This window comes from Phoca vitulina, unplaced genomic scaffold, assembly GCF_004348235.1.
Source record: "Phoca vitulina isolate PV1807 unplaced genomic scaffold, GSC_HSeal_1.0 scaffold19, whole genome shotgun sequence".
NCBI lineage: Eukaryota > Metazoa > Chordata > Mammalia > Carnivora > Phocidae > Phoca > Phoca vitulina.
The window spans coordinates 6,373,525-6,391,299 of NW_022589722.1; the positions used below are offsets into that span (position 1 = coordinate 6,373,525).

The following is a 17,775-nucleotide window of genomic DNA, read 5'->3' on the forward strand; positions in this document are numbered from 1 at the left end:
TCTTACACATTCATCAAAACCCACCACAAAAATTACTTCCTCAGTGAAGTCTTTCGTGGTCTTCTCTGCTCATTCGGCTGCCCTTGGCAGAGCTGATCATCCCTCCTATGAGCCACTCCTGTAACTTGCATTTAGAAGCATACTTTGAAGATATTGTGGGCTCAGTTCCAGACCACCTCAATCAAGCGAATATCCTGATAAAGTGAGTCAAATGAATTTTTTAGTTCCCCAGTGCATATAAAAGTTATATGTACACTATACTGTAGTCTATTAAGTGTGCAATAGCATTGTGTCTAAAAAATTTACGTATCTTAATTAAAAATGCTTCATTGATAAAAAATGGTAACCATCATCTGAGCTTCCAGTAAGTCGTAATCACTGATAACAGATCACCATCACAAATATAATAATAATGGAAAAAGCTTGAAATAGTGCAAGAATTACCAAAATGTGACAGAGACACAAAGTGAGAGAATGTTGTTGGAAAAATGGTGTCAATACACTGGCTCAATGCAGGGTTGCCTCAAACCTTCCATTTTTAAAAAACACAACATCTGCAAAGTGCAACAAAGCAAAGCACAGTAAAATAAGATTATGGCTTTTCTTTTTTTTTTTTTTTTTAAAGATTTTATTTATTTATTTGACAGAGAGAGACACAGCAAGAGAGGGAACACAAGCAGGGGGAGTGCAAGAGGGAGAAGCAGGCTTCCCGCAGAGCAAGGAGCCCGATGCGGGGCTCGATCCCAGGACCCTGGGATCATGACCTGAGCCGAAGGCAGACGCTTAACAACTGAGCCACCCAGGCGCCCCCGATATGCCTGTATTTCTAATGATAAAATTTATCCCTCTGTATTTTTATTATTTGCTTAATGACTGGTCTTTGTTAAACTATGATCACCTTAAAGTCAAGAATGGCATCTTATTCATTTTTATATCCTTAGTTAAACACAGGCCTAGTAAATATTTTTGCATGAATAGAAATACACTCCACACCATGAAAATCATATTTAAACTCATTGGGAGGGGTGCCTGGGTGGCTCAGTTGGGTTAAGCGTCTGCCTTCAGCTCAGGTTGTGATCTCAGGGTCCTGGGATCGAGTCCCAAGTCGGGCTCCCTGCTCAGTGGGGAGCCTGCTTCTCCCTCTCCCTCTGCCCTTGCACCCATGCTTGTGCTCTCTCTCTCTCTGTCCAATAAATAAAATCTTTAAAAAATTAAAAGTCATTTGGAGTATTTAGAACATCACATCCAATATGATGTCATTAATGATGTATGGCTATTAACTTTAAATTAATTAAAATTAAATAAAATTTAAAATTTAGTTCTTCAGTTCCATCACATTTCTAGTGCTCCTACCTGCGTATGCTAATGGGTACCATATTAGACAGTGCTGATACAGGACATTTTTAAAGTTGAACAGTGTAGTTTCATTTTTTTTTATGAACAAATTTATTCTTTTTGAACTGTAACAAATCACAATGGTGGGATGATCCATTATTTTATAGCCCTGCACCATATGGCAAAGAAGATGAAAGATGCTATGGATGTTCAGTAATTCTTCATTGTGGGACACAAATACATTCTTTTCTAAAGTAGCAGCAGACAACACTTCGAAAGGATGGAAAGTTCGCCTTTCTTATTTACAAGCTGTGTGTCCATGGAAAAACTACTTGACTTCTCTGAGGCTTCATTTGCTCATCTGTAAAAAAAGATATTAAATAACCATACATAGCCCACAGGGCTATTGTAAGTATTAAATGAGACACTGTATGTACAGTTAAGACATAGTATTGAATAAATGACAGCAATTATGTTTATGGCACCTGCATCTCAGGACACTGACCTGTTACCACAATGCAGCGGAACCGCTAAGAACCATAAATAGATGCCCTTCTCAGTTTTTCAGACTACCGCCTTTGGCCCTGACATGCTTTGAGTTGTATAGTTGTAAACTATAATGAAAGCAAAGGCTGACCCTAACTCGACTAGCACACATCAGAATTGTAACTCTGGCTCTGCATGTATTATATCTGAGTTTCATTATCTGTGAAATAAGAACAGTACATTCTCACGGGATTTTTGTGATAAGCAGATGTGGACCAAAAAGAGCCTAGCACAGAAGCTTTGTATGCACTGAATAAACTCCAGAAATAATATCTATTGCTGTTGTTATATTTGTACCAGAACTTGTCTCATATTTATAATATATTCAGTGCTAGTTTATTGAATGAATGAATGAATGAATGAAAGAATGAATGAAATATGCTGAATCAAGAAATAGCCTCTCCCACTTATTTATTGCCTGATGCCAGACTGTGAATAAATATCACTAATATGATCACTTCATGGAAGTCCAGCATGTGATTAAATAGCTCACACAAAGCACTGTATATTTCAGGCAGTAATTGTTATAAAGGAGAATATGACCTTGACTACAAGAGCTTAGAGCTCTCTGTTCTGATTCTCATGATTATCCAAACATTATTTTTATTTTCTGGCAAATTTATGTATAATGCATAATTGCCCATTAATATTGACGGTGTAAGTTTTTTGTTTACACTTTGATTTTTAACACTAACCATTTCTTTAAATAAGTAAAATGCTGCTTCAGTCAAAGCCATTATAAAAATAGCCCCATGTTTCCTAATGGAAAACCAGATTCAGTTAATCATTTGATGAAGTTTTATCAAACATTGTTTTGTTTGTTAGCACCTCTGATTAATGCAGAAAAGTCTAAAATGATTGGATTTCAGAAAAGGTGCCTGGGATGACATAGGATGTGAACGTCATGTTTATCTGTGGTTGCTGAAATTCGTTTAATAATCTTACAGATGTAATTATAGTGCCTGGGCTTATTAGTTATTCTCCAAGTGCCCTGACCAGATCCATTTTTCTTCCGTCTCTGTCCTGCCCCAAGAAGAGCCTTCCTCTCTCTAGCTTTCTTGATGGTTGTCTTCCCTTTAGGCTTCATCGGTGGGAGGATCTGATGTAGAAAGAGAGAAGGGGACATACCTAACCTCTGGCAGATGTGGCATCCTTCCTGGAACATAGCTGCCTGGGCTCAGAAATCCTCCAAAGTTGTCCTCTCACTTGGCTCCAGAAACTCAATTCTTCCCCTGCCCCCGTAGCCATTTGGGCGGCAACGGTTTTCCACCATTGGCATCTCTTGGTGCCTTGTCATCCATTGTTTGGTGCAGTAGACTCTGCACACACTCTATAATAGTCCCTTCATTAAATTATCTTCATTTGAACTCTCAGATGTACATTCTGTTTTCTGCCAGATGCTGACTTACACAAAGATTAAAAGAGAAAGTTTGGTTACCAGGTATTTACCAGGTATTTGACTACAGGAAAGTTACTTAATTTCTCCTAACTTCAGTCTACTTTTTTACAAATTGGGAATAACAATAGCCTTTACTCATTTACTCTATAAAGCTATGAAGTTGCTATGTAATAATCAGAGAGAATCTCATGACTTCTGGAAATTTTGTGTTGATATGCCTTTGTGTTCTGAGTAGTAAATAATGAAGGAGATTCATATTTCAACCATAAGGGAGGCCAGCTTGAAAACGTAATAAAGGAAGGCAAAGTTGAAAGAACTGCAGAGAAACTTGACTGGAACTCTGATCAAACTGAACCTAAAGGCTCATCTAATAGCAGGACTGTTTGGGTTTTCCGTTATGGTTTAAACCAGTTTGGATTTGGGGGTGCCTGGGTGGCTCAGTCGGTTGTGAATCCAACTCTTGATTTTCACCTCAGGTCATGATCTCAGGCTCTTGAGATTGGGCCCCACGTTGGGCTCCTCACTCAGCGAGGAGTCTGCTTGTCCCTCTCTCTCCCTCTCTAACCCTCCCCCTATGCGCGTACTTGTGTGTGTGCTCTCTCTCTCTCAAACAAATAAATAAAATCTTAAAAAAAATAACAGTTTGGATTTGGTTATCAGTATTTGCAACCATAAAACATCCAACGTTGTAGACAAAACAAACTATCCTCACATGTTTGTTTATTAGATGTTGATAGCATAAATGTAGTTTTTAGTAAATCTCCACTTTTTGTAAATCAGCCCATTCCCCAGGCTTGTTGAATGGTCTGCTTTGATGGCTCTCTATAATTCCTGAAGAAAAAAATTCTAAATTTGAAGGTTTAACTAAATGCAAGAACTATTTCTAATACATCCAGTAATTATAGAAATATTCAGGTGAGCAGCCTGATTATACACATGATGTTTTAAAACTGATTTAGTATCCTAGTAACTGAAAATACCAGCTTTCTAGACCAATCAGAAAAAGAATCAGCTTTGGGCTTTATCAGCTTAGCACTGATTATAGATAATGTAAGTTATAATACACAAATGTCAAAAAACAGGAGCAAAAGAAATATCTAAGAACTTGAAAAGATGTGCCATTTTTGTCTAGAACACAATGTCTGCTCTCTTCAGAAAATGGGGTTTAGGGAAGATTTACAATTACACTTTTATACAATGGTAATTTTGAATGTATTTGTACATTTATTTTTTTCAAAATGATGACATTAGCAAAAATCTTACATAGCCTGTATTGAATTTACATATTCAAATGAGGCTTTACCAATAATAGAGGATTAACACAGAGCTAGATAGAACTTGAAGTTTGACTTTATGTCAAAGGATCTAACACCCTATGGAGCTACAGAAGATGGATACTTTTTTTATTTGATTCCTTCTAAAAATTAAACAAGGAAAGCTTTACTAAATTGTTGACATATATATATATATATATATATATATATTTACTCCAAATTTTACGTTTAGGGAAATAAGAATATCTGCAATAGTCCAGTTAACATCAACAGAAAGCTTCAAAAAAGAATTCTGAAAATGGCAGGCAAAATATTTTTTTATTGTAGGCAATTATTTAAACTGCATATTTGGCTTTATGTATTATAAATCATGTGGGAAAAAGATCCACATTGCAGTTAAGTTTCCAGTATCTAGCTTTCATTTTTTTTTCTTGAGCAATGATATTAATGGGATTTTGCCAGGTTATAAAAACGAGGGTTTTCTTGGGAATTATTTATAATTTCCAAGCTGGATGGCAGAGCGCACATAGACACATCGGAAGGTGGATGGCTGGATCTCCCAGTACTGGACTGGGTTGCTGAAAAGGCTCACACCTGAATAAGAGGCCTTTTTGGTGTTGTATCCAGGTGGGCAGAAGTCGTTAGACCCAACTGCAGAGATATTGTTGTTATGAAGGTAGACAACCTACAAAATGAAATAATGGAGAATGATTATTTTCCTCTAAATAGACTAAGCCATTCATGTAAATACTTTATTCTTTTCCCTTTATTCTTTATCCTTGACCCTTTCTCTTACACACTTCACCCAACCATCAACAAATGCTGCTAGCTCAATCTTCAAAATGTACGTGTAACCCAGTCCTTCTCCCCATACTGACTCCTACAACATTGTCCAAAACTGCCATTATCTCCTTCTGGAGGATTGAAGTCATCATTCCTACTTCCTCTTTTGCTCTAAAATCACTCTTCCTTCCTTCCTTCCTTCCTTCCTTCCTTCCTTCCTTCCTTCCTTCCTTCCTTCCTTCCTCCCTTCCTTCCTTCCTTCCTCCCTCCCTCCCTTCCTTCCCTCTTCCTTCTCTTTTTCTTTCTTCCTTCCTTCCCTCCTTCCTTCTTTCTTTTTTTTCTTTCTTCTTCCTCTCTTTCTTTCTTTTTCTTTCTTTCTTTCCTTTTCTTTCTTTCTTATTTCTTTCTTCTTTTTTCTTTCTTCTTTCTTTCTTCCTTCCTTTCTTTCTTTCTTTCTTTTTCTTTTTTTCTTTCTTCATAGAGCAATTATTTTAAAAAGTAAGCCAAGTTATATATTCTTTGCCTCAACACTCCAGGGGCTTCCTGTCTCATGCAGAATGAAGTCCAAAGTTCTCAGATTGGCTCACAAACCTAACAGGATCTGACATCCTTCTTCTCTGACCTTATCTCCCCTTACTATTCAATCTAACCACTCTGGCCTACTTGCTTTTCCTCTATTACAAAAATCACAGTCCTTCCTTAGGTTGGCACACATTGTTTCTTCCATGTGAACTGATCTTCTCCAAGATGTCTATGGGGCTTACTCCCTCATGTAATTCTTGTAACATTTTCTTACCAAAGACTATCCAATGCTGCCATTCTCTGCCCCAATTCATTTCTTTAAATCTTCATAGTAATTGTCACTATATAGCTTATTATGTATTTATTTGTTTTGTCTGTTTTTCTCCCCTAGAATAAAAGCTCCATGAGGAAAGAAACTTGTTCTGTTTTGTTTATGACTATATCTTTAGTGTCTACTAGAACAGAGTAGGTGTTCAATAATATATGTTGAATGAATACAAGAATAGATTCATCTATTTCATAAATTGTGTCTACATGGAATATTATGTTTTCAGGGCAAAGATAAAATGATGTATCTTTTAATGAAATTATACAAAATGAGGAAGTAATATATAGTGAAGAAAAAGTGTACAGGCAGTATTAGAATCAAAATAATCACAAACCCTAAGAAACACTGAGCATTTGGAAATGAATAGACCTAGAAAGTTTTAATAACAATGTACTGTGTGTTACAAATTCTACTTATGAATATACTTCTACTGTTCAATAGAATTTTTCTGAAATGTATTTTATGATTACATTTAAGATAATGGTAACTTAATAGACTTTTCTCAGGGAAATTAAATATCAGAGTTATGAAAAGGACTTTAGAAATGGGTTTTTACTTCCATTATGTACATGTGAATTCTGAAGAGCAAGAAGTGACTTATACAACCAAAGTTAAAATATAATAAGAAGGCAACAATTTCTACAGTACATTATAAAACCTATGAGGTTCTCCCTCATAATAATTAACTTAAAATATTGTTCCATTTACCAGAACACTCACACTTACATGCAGGTGAAAGGGGCCTTGTTTAAGAAAGGGTTTGGAAGGAGAACAATAGATATCACATAAAAACAGAAATGAGGAATATTAAAGACAAACAATACCTGCGAGTACTTTTTTTTTTATAATTCGCAAACTGAAAATTTCTTTTCATTTGCCATTCTCTAATTCCTAGCAATGATTAGCAAGAAAGGGGAGATATGTTTGGTTAGAGTTTATGACTAATACTGAAGGCAACAGAAAACAATATCAAGACATAAAGCAAGTATTAGTCTGTGTAAAAAAGAAAACTATATTCCCAATTCATTTTATGAAGTCAGTATTTTCTAATATTAAAGCAAGACAAAAATCATCATACACACACACAACCTATAATCAAATATTTCTTTTTTTTTTAAGATTTTATTTATTTATTTGAGAGAGAGGGAGAAGCAGGCTCCCCACAGAGCAGGGAGCCCGATGCACGACTCGATCCCAGGACCCTGGGATCATGACCTGAGCCGAAGGCAGACTGAGCCACCCAGGCGCCCTCAAATATTTCATATAAACATAGACAAAGAACTTTAATAAAATATTAGGAAACTGTATCTCCTAACATAAAAAAAGACTATACACCATGGCCAAGACCGAGCATGATTTATCTCTGGGATGTAAAACCCATTTAACTGGAAATTAATTAACTTAATATACTATGTTAAAGAAATAAAAGGCAAAACCACATGATAATCTCAACAGACACACAAAAAGCATTTGAATACACATTCATGATAAAAATTTTCAGTAAGCTTAAGAATAGAAGAGAACTTTCTCAACTTGATAAAGAGCATCTACAAAAGACCTGTAGTTAACATCATGCTGAAAGGTAAAAGACTGAATGTCCACCTCTCTTTTAAAATAGTAAACAAGGCAAAGATGTCTAATTTCATCACTTCTATTCAGTATTGCACTGGAGATTCTAGCCAGTGCAATGAAGCAAGAAAAATAAATGAAAATAATTCAGACAAGAAAGTAATAATTAAAACTGACTTTATTCACAAATGACATGATCCCAAATATAGAATATCCAAAGAAGTGCAGAAAAACTTCTGCAACTAAATACGATTTCAGCACAGTACCAGGATAGAAAATTGATACACAAAAATCAATTGTGTTTGCATATACTAGCAAAAAACAATTCAAAAATGAAATCAAGGTTAATAATTCATTCACAGCAGCATCAAAAAGAGTAAAGAAAATAAGGATACACTTAATAAAAGAATTGTAAGATGTGTACACTAAAAATGAAAAAACATTGCTGTGAGAAATTAAATAATATGAAATGGAGATATTCCATGCTTATGAATTGGAACACTCAATATTATTAAGATGACAGTTCTCCCCTAATTGATCTATAGATTCACCACAATCCTTATTAGAGCCCTAGCAGGCTATTTTTGCAAAAATGAACAAGCTGATTCTAAAATTTATATGAAAATGCAAAGAAATAAGAATAGCCAAAACAATTTTGAAAAATAAGAGCAAAGCTGGGGGGCCTGGGTGGCTCAGTCAGTTAAGCGTCTGCCTTTGGCTCAGGTGATAATCTTGGGGTCCTGGGATCAAGCCCCGCATCAGGCTCCCTGCTCACAGCAGAGTCTGCTTCCCCCACCCATGCTCACTCACTCACTCACTCACTCACTGTCTTTCTCTCAAATAAATAAATAAATAATCTAAAAAAAAAAAGATTAAAAAAATAAGAACAAAGTTGAAAGACCTTCACTCCCAACTTTAAAACACAATCAAAAGCAACAGGAATCAAAAGGTGCAGTGCTAGCAAACAAAATGTGGTATATCCATACAATGGAATGGTATTCACTGATAAAAATGAATGAACTACAGATACATGCTATGACTCATGCTATGATACCTAAGATCATTACAATAAGTGATTCCATTTATATGAAATGTCCAGGAAAGGCAAATCCATGGAGGTGGAAAGTAGATGAATGATTTCCTGTGGCAGAAGATGAGATTGAAAAATGACTAGAAAAAGTAAGAGGTGAGAAGTGTTAGAACTGGATTGTGGTGGGGGTGCCTGGGTGGCTCAGTCAGTTAAGGGTCTGTCTTTGGCTCAGGTTAACGATCTCAGGGCTGGGATTAACTCCCACTTTAGGCTCCCTGCTCAGTGGGGAGCCTGCTTCTCCCTCTGCCCACCCCCTGCTCATGCTCACGCTCTCTCTCAAATAAATAAAATCTTTAAAAAAAAAACAACTGGATTGTAGTGATAGTTGAAGAACTATATAATTTTGCTAAAAATAACTGAATTATATACTTACAAAAAAGACAGTAAAGTAGGTGAAATCCCTAAGAGCCTATAAGAAGGGAGGTGAAATGGATGCATGGATAGCCAATTAGAGATGAAAAACCAAGAGTGAGGCCCTTGTGTGAATGCCCATGAGATTTGTTAATATTAACAAAGATTTCAAAATAGCATGTTTTATAATTTTTTCTCTGTGACCCACCATAAGAAACACAATACATGTATTTAGCATATGTAAATCTGTGCATTTAAACAAAGTTTTTATGAAATACTTACCATTACATTGATATTTTATTTTCCATTCATTCTAACCTAGCCTAGCCTAGCCTAGCCTATATCATAAATGTTCTTAATTAACTCATTAAACTTATTTTATTAACTCAGTAATACATCCAGACTGACATTTGAAAAACAGCAATCAAGAAGGTAAAACTGATTATTCTAGGATATAAAAATGAAAACAAAACAACTGCCCCCCCCAAAAAAATTGCCCACCACCAACAGAAACCTTATGTAAATCATGATATATCAATTTCATTTGGAGTTTTTGTCACAACTCAATAAAAAAAAGAAGAGAGATTAGTAACATATTGACATAACTGACAGCAGAGTAAGGGATAAACCTATCTTGAACCCCAAGTGAAGAAGTGGAAACATTACCAAAATGGCAACTTTATAAAAAGGATTTATGTATAATAGAACATCAATGTCAAAGTATAATTTTTTTTTTAAAGATTTATTTATTTGAGAGAGAGAGCGCAAGCACAGTGGGGAGGGGCAGAGGGAGAAGGAGAGAGAATCTTAAGCAGACTCCACGCTGAGCACAGATCCCAATGTGGGGCTCCATCTCACAACCCTGAGATCATGACCTGAGCTGAGACCAAGAGTCTGATACTCGACTGACTGTGCCACCCAGGCTCTCCAACATATAATTTCTGAATCATCATGATTGAACTAAGTACCTATGTAAATTTCTGAAAGAAACAATTTAAATATAACCTTTAAAGAAACCAAAAAATTAGATAAAATAAGCAAATACATAAAATCTGTGAATAGCCACGTTATTAATTTTTTCAAATATAAACTTTGAATAACATATTTGTTCTATTTCCTCAAAGTAACAATGGAAGTCTTATTCTATTATACATGAAAATATTGTTACTATTTAAACTAATGAGCATGCCTTACATTTATAGATTACAGACTAGAAAGCTCTGTTACCACAGTAGACCACTGGACCATATCTTCTTGTCCTTATGAATGTACTATAACCCCATAATCTATAAAGAGTTAACTCAGGCACATTGCTAGCTTAACATTCCCTTTTGACCTACCTGACATCAGTTGAAGCTAAAAGTTACAATTGCTATTTTATTCCATATCTATGCTTAACAGATTATATCATCTTTTTCAACCAGTATGTTTGTTACAGTGATCAATGACTTTCAAACTACCTTGCCTGCTTCATTAAAAATATTATATTCTGGAAGTCAGCACTATAATAAATTAAAGGTAATAGTCCTATTTAAAAAAATATCATTTAAACCTATATTTTTCAGGATGCCTGGGTGGCTCAGTCGTTAAGCATCTGCCTTCAGCTCAGGTCATGATCCCAGGGTCCTGGAATCGAGTCCTGCATCAGGGTCCCTGCTCAGCGGGAAGTCTGCTTCTCCCTCTCCCATTCCCCCTGCTTGTGCTCTCTCTCTCTGACAAATAAATAATAAATGAATCTTTTTTAAAAAATAAACCTGTTTTTCATGAAACCAGAATGAATATTAAAAATATCTTTCTGCAAAAAGATTTGTAAGCAAAGCTTCCCTTCCTGTCTCCTGACATCCCGGTAGGGAGTGTTCACTCCCTAGATACTCCTCACACTAGTCAGTGGTATTGCATTACCTGGATGTACTTATGCTCCGCCAGCCCACCAGGTACTTTGATAAGCTTATTGTTGTCCAAGTGAAGCTCCCTCAGATGAGGAGTGTTGGCTAGCGTGCCATTGTCAATAGCAGAGATGCTGTTAAAACTCAGTCCCAACCTGCAAAGGAAAGCAGAAATGAATGCGTGCACTGCTCAAGGCTGCCCTCTTCACAGGCATTTGTGTGATTTATCCAGTCAACGGAAAAGGACTTTCTTTGTTTTTGCACTTACTGCTCCCTTTGCCTAGAATGCTTTTTCCAACCTTTCTGAACTTGGATAAAGCCCATTTGTTCTTAAGTTCCCAGTTTACAGTCACTCTCTTTGAAATTCCTCTGACAGGCATCCCCTAATAAATGTTCCTGTTGTCACCCTCTTAAAAAACTCAAGGGACTATGTACCTGTGTGTCTCTCCTAGAGAAAAGTGACTGTTTCGTGGTATACCCACTATTAACACAGAGCTTGTTACGATCAATGAACAGCTGTTGAACTGATTTCTCTGTATAATGAATATAATGAATTCATGCCAGAGAAAACTAAAAGGAATACTATTATCATCTTGGTCACTTTGGAAATCAAATAATCATATATTTATTATATAAATGTATTCATTGGAAATAAAAGGCAAAAGGATCTAATGAATCAATAAACGTCCCTGCCAGGAAGGTTAACAGAATTAGCATCTTGCTTTCGTTTGAGTTTATCACTGACCATCTGTTACTATCTGAATTTGCCTGGTGCCAACATTCCCAGCTTCTGGCCTTGATCTCTGACCTAAGTGTCTCTTTCTTAGCCCCTTTGACATTTCTTATACAATGCCACTCAAAGGTTTGGGTTGCATTTTTTAAATTAAATGCATAAAAGGTCAAACTTCTGCAGCTGTGAGGTCTCTTCCTAGTAAATGGGATTCAAAAGGCAGAAGTCGACTTGGAGATAAGGTTAATGTATTTGGCATTCTGGCGATGTATGACTCTCCATCAAAACTAGGGTGCTGCCAATCCCAAAGAGCAGAGAGAGGATCCCAGGGATGAGACAACAAGGTCATGAAAGAGAGCCAGAATTCTAGCTCCAAGAGAAAGAGGAGGAGTCTACTGGGCTACTTCAAATGTAGTGGAATAGGCTTAGGAACTTTCTATAGGATGGTTTTTGCCTGCCTTCAGGTAGTTCTCATCTTTGAGCCCTTTTGGGATTTAGATTTTGGTTTATGTAACCAAAGTCTTTCCATTTTAATCATGGCTTTGTATTTCAAATAACTGAGATCACGGTATATTGATTTTAGGCTATTAATAAAACTGTTGGTTTATCTTAGCTATGGATTATTAACCTGGCACCTTAGCTAAGAACATTTTGTTTTCCCCTCAGTCTTAGACATTTATCTCTTTTGTTTCTGGTCTTTTCTTTTCTATTATAGAAACATGTCTCCTATTCCTTACAACACTTCAAGTCCCATATCCAATTTTGGGCTAATTCAGTTTTAGAATATGATATTCCTAATAATTGATTCAAAGAAACTTCACTTTTCTGATGATTTATTTATATATTCAATCAATAAATGTTTTTGAGGACCTAGTACATTCGAGATACTATCCTAGGCTTATGAAGGCAGAGGACACACAGCTCAAAAACCATGATTCTTTCCTCAAAGAATAAAATCCACCTAGTAAGGGAGATGATCATAGATGTATACATGTGTAACAGAAGGGAAGTTTGCCTGAAAACCATCTCATATTTTTGGAGAGAGGCATATACTATTTTCTTCCCACTTTTTCCTAATAACTAATTGGAATATTTGCCCTGCAACAATGTTCCAAGATCATTTTTTTCTTCTTTTCACGGTTTTGATGTTCACCACCAAAATACCTCTCATGTTCCAACATCAGTGAAGAGTAAACCACATGAGGATGTGATGATTTCATAGACAGGTTTTTCTGGACTTGATTCCAAAAGGAAATTTGTTTGATAAATTCAAGAATCGGAAAAGTTTGCTTGGCCACTTGGGTCAGTCTGTTCCAATTTAATGAATGGAATTTTTAAAAAACTCTCCATACCACTTTCAGTACAAAATGAATTTTTCTTCTAAAAAGGCACAAATATTATTAATGATTTACCATATTTGGAATTAGATTATTGTTCACCTCTACTCTTATTACTACAACTACTAGCTGTCCTAAAGACAGTTCTATGCAATACGCAATGTAACTTATCTTCCTACGTTGTTCTGCAGCTAGAGGGACAAAATCACAAAGAAAGGTCAGGGATGCATAATGCTATTTTGAAATATATTTGCTGTATTAGAGACTGTAATTCAAATATCTTTGAATGATTTCGTGATTTCGTATCATTTGAGCCACCAGGGTAAGATGCTATAGCTAGAGTCGTATGGACACGCTTACCTTCAGCCCTCACTGTCCACCGGCTCATGGGAAATCTCCACAGAAATGAGAAAAGCTGTGTTATACGTCATCTGGTCTTAGCTCATTCTCAAGGATAAATGATATATTTTATATTTATTTATCTACCATAAAATTTATAAAGATAAAAGTGGAGTGAATCAATTTGGCATAACACCGTGCTCCTTTGTAAGAACATTCAGTAATACCGTTCAAGAGCCGAGTGTTTCTCGAAGATAAAGCCAATAGTTTGCAAGCATTCCCCTCTTTTTATTACTTAACCAGATTGTTAATGTAGAAAGATTAAAGTTAGGCTAGAAAGCAGGAAAGGAATGAATGATTATCTACCAGGAAAAAAAAGTTAATCTTCTGTTAAAAAATAAATAAATAAATAACTTCTTTTGTTAGACTACACTAAATGTCCAGAGACATTTTAAACTCTTCAAAGAACAGAAGCGAGAGAATCTCATCATAATTATTCCAATACTATAGGGTGGGATGCCCAATATGTCCATGTCTTGGTAACTTCCATTTTAAAGCATTTTCAAATTCTGAACACTGTGTTATAATTTACTTAACCTTCTGTTAAATGCTACTAAGTTAGAACATATTGAATGAACATACTGATTTAATCGGATACCTTGCACAGAAGATACGTCTTAATCTAAAAACAATATGGTAGATAATTTTCATGGTTATGGTAAGTACGCTATTTCATTGTATTTTAAAGAAATAATTGGGCCTGTTGAGGTTTGAGGTTGTTAGGACCAACAACAAAAACAGTCAGCAACCACCCACTGTGTTTCTAATTGGGAGCTTGCAGGCACTTTTACTGGTAAAAGGTCATGAAAGAATATTATTACTTAGCCAAATTATTCAGTCCTTTCAGGCTAGATGCATCAACTTTGGTGATTTTGTTGTTTTCAAGATGTAATTCAGTAAGGGAAGGAGGAAGACCTGGAATAGAGAAAAAAAAAGAACGTTAAATTAGCAGAGAAATGTAATTACAGGATGTACACAGACTTAACGAGCACCTAGGCCACCAATTTGCTGAAAGACATAGTTTCAAAGGATTTGCTTTTTATCTTTTCCATCAGTTTTGCTTTTTATCTTTTTCTTTATCCCTTTCATAATAATAGATGCTTCTGGAAGTAGGACAAGCACTTTTTATTCTCCTAGATGGATTTTAACAGAAACATGGACTGTGTTTATCACGTAGTAGATTTTTGTCCTAGTAATTGTTAGGATACGATTATAGAACTGAAGTCAAACCCTGAATCTCATTAATTTCCTACACCATTGTTACTAAACTAATACTGTTACTGATAAAAGACCACAACCATAAAATGAAATAAGCATTTGAACTATAATAAAGACATTATGTATAAGTTAAACCTATATACAAATTTAACGAGGTATTTCAGTAATGAGTCTCATTAGTAACTAACACTTGATAAACGCGTGGGCCTTAGTCTTAATCAGCTTTCCCACATTAAAAAACAAACAAACAAATGAAACAAAACTCAAATGCCTCCACAACATGGATGTGTAGAAAGAGCTAGAGCTTACTTGGACCTTTTAAATCAAGACTGTTTCTTTACACAAGAGGAATGCAGAGGCCTAGAATGAAGTGATCGGCCACGTGTAGACCACCTGGGGAAATAATTTTAGATCCAAAGTATCCGTGAAACCTCTGGATAGTACTTCTCGAAGGGCTATGATTTCTAAAAATGTAATAATATTAATATAAAAGTTTAAGTATTTTATTTTCATTTCCTCCTGCCATCTGAGGATATATGATGTTTTTATACAGCTTTTTAAAGAGCATATTGTTCCACTTACAAGAACAGCCGCAACTACAAAGAAAAGAGCAAATTGGTTACATGTCGAACTAACATCTGCTTAGCAGAGAGTGTTGGTTATTTGTCCATAAGGAACAAAGGTGGAAAACTGCAGGTTATGTTTGGTATGAAAATGTTCATGGCACACCACTGAATTCTGTCAATACTGTCTCTTTCATGTAAAAGTTTAGTCCATATTTGATTTGAACTTATTATTTGTTTCTCAATGGCACTATGTTTTGTGCGGGAGATGCTAAGCTATTCACTGAAAGTCTGTCATGTAGCGAACACTGACACTGGCACTTTTTCTAACTTAGCTCATTTAATTTTTTTAGTTTACAAATTATTTTTTGTGAACCTCCCTTTCATAGACGAAGAAACACAGACTCAAAGTTCCAAACTTTAGAGGTTATCTAGCTGCCAAGTAGGGAATGTAATATGCTCCCAGATGGTCAAAGGGAGTTAAAATAGCATGCTCTTAACTGAAGGAACTGAAATTGAGACAATATAGGAGAAGCAAGAGGGACTTCACTCCTGTAGAGCCACTGGTCTGAGGCAAAGGTTAAATGTTTCCATACGCTTAGAGGCAAATACCTCCTTCTGGGAAAGCGAACAAACGAGATAATAGTCGTTAGGAGTAATGGGTGTCTGGGCAAGATTAGAAGTAACAATTTAAAGCCTGCTTGCACAAATATTTCTATTTTCCAGGAGCCCTAAAAGAATGTCAACCATGGAGAAGGGCATTCTGTGATTGTCTTGTGTCCACTGAGAAGTAATGACCACAAGTTAATGACGGTGGGATTGAAGAATGCTTCCCTACTTCTAGTCCCTGACCCTCTGGAAAATTGCCTCTTCCATTCCTTGCACAATACCCCTTCAGAGAGCAACGTTCCTCTTTGCTGTCAGCTCCCTTGTAGGCAATCTATCTCTAATAAACTCCACCGGCTTTCTTTCTCTTGAGTTCAGTGTTCATTTCTATGACCTGGAGGCCCAAGAACCTGGTCTTGGGGTCCGGTGACAAAATCACAACTGAGTCGTTCTTATGACTAAATACCAGGAGACCACAGTCACTCTTGGAATAAGGGATTTCAACCACTCAAATCTCCTTAGAATAAATAAATGTGAATTTTTAAAATACTCCTCCTATATGTAATTAGCAAGTGAATATATAACAAAGCAAATTGAATATACATCTTTTCTTTCCTATCACCATGTAAAGATGTTTTTAAAAATGTAGTGTCTCTAGAACAACAATTATCGTCACATCCATAATCTTACCCAGGTTCTAAGTGTCTTCCCTTCTGCAGTATCAGTTTGCCAAAAGGAAAATATAGTCAAGAGAAAGATTGAGGGTGGAAGAAAACTTTGCAATAGGATAGAGAGAGGCAAATTTATCAAGAATACCATTAACTTTTGCCACTGTAGCATTTAGCTAAGAACCTGTACTCTAGTTACTTTTTTTTTCTTTTCCCTTTCCATTTCTAAGGTAAATATATTGAGAGCTTACTTTGGGCCAGATACTATGTATGCACATTACCCATCTTATTTGTGTCTATTAATCCTCACAAATACCTTAGAAGATAGATGTCATTAAGACCTCCATTTCATAGAGAGCAAAACTGAGATTTTGGAGATGTGCAATAATTAGCCTAAAGTCACAGAACAACTAAGTGGCTGAGTCAGACCTTTCACCCACATGGTCCACATGAAGAATTCATAACTCTCCACTTCACTCCACTGCCTCGTGTTTCCATCATTGATGGTAGATAGTGTGTGGCCACTAAGACTCCCGGAGGATGGTGACGTTCAGGCATATGGGTCAAGCCTAGGAAAGGCAGACTTATCTATTTTATTGGCATAAATGTGCATAGGAGGGAAGACTTCAGTTGGCAGCAGGGTACGCTGGTCACGCAAATGAACTCGCGTCAGCACGGCACAGCTCCGGCTTGGCCACCTCCTAGCCCCAGGGCCTTGGGCACAATGTACTTCGTGTCTTTAAGCTTCGTTTTCCTCGTTTATTAAACAGGTATGACAATATTACTATAGAGGAATGGTTTGAGATTCATAGAGCAGAATCCATAAAAAACATTTGGCACAATACCTGGTATTAATAAGTGCTTAACAAAACTTGATTACTCTAATTTTTATAGTAAGTGTTTAATACATCAAAGTAAACTAGAGACGGTGAGAAAAGAGCACCTACAGTAGGGAGGAGACATAAGGAATACAGGTCACTAAGTGATGAAATGTGTTCCCAAGGCATATTTTGGAGGATGCATTAAGAAGGAGAGCAAAATCAAAGATTATGTTCAACACAAGTCATCTGGCAGCATGAAGTAGTGGAAAAGACCTGGACTTTAAATTCCAGCTTTTTTACTTCACCTCCTACAGCTCTATAGCTTTGGGCAAGATGTATGTGTATACGTA

At 36.2% G+C, this 17,775-nt stretch overlaps 1 protein-coding gene across 2 annotated transcripts in view; it reads right to left on the reverse strand.

Annotated features, from left to right (window-relative positions):
* Positions 1 to 4,484: 4,484 nt before the first annotated feature.
* The window catches only part of DCN (decorin), a 42,032-nt gene continuing 28,741 nt past the window's right edge, over positions 4,485 to 17,775 (reverse strand). For both annotated transcript variants that reach the window (XM_032416700.1, XM_032416702.1), the window contains exons 6-8: positions 14,371 to 14,464; positions 11,100 to 11,238; positions 4,485 to 5,239 (exon numbers count right to left, since the gene is read on the reverse strand). In XM_032416700.1, the coding sequence (XP_032272591.1) occupies positions 5,045 to 5,239; positions 11,100 to 11,238; positions 14,371 to 14,464 (428 nt within the window). In that variant the 3' untranslated portion in view covers positions 4,485 to 5,044. The remainder of the gene's footprint in view (positions 5,240 to 11,099; positions 11,239 to 14,370; positions 14,465 to 17,775) is intronic.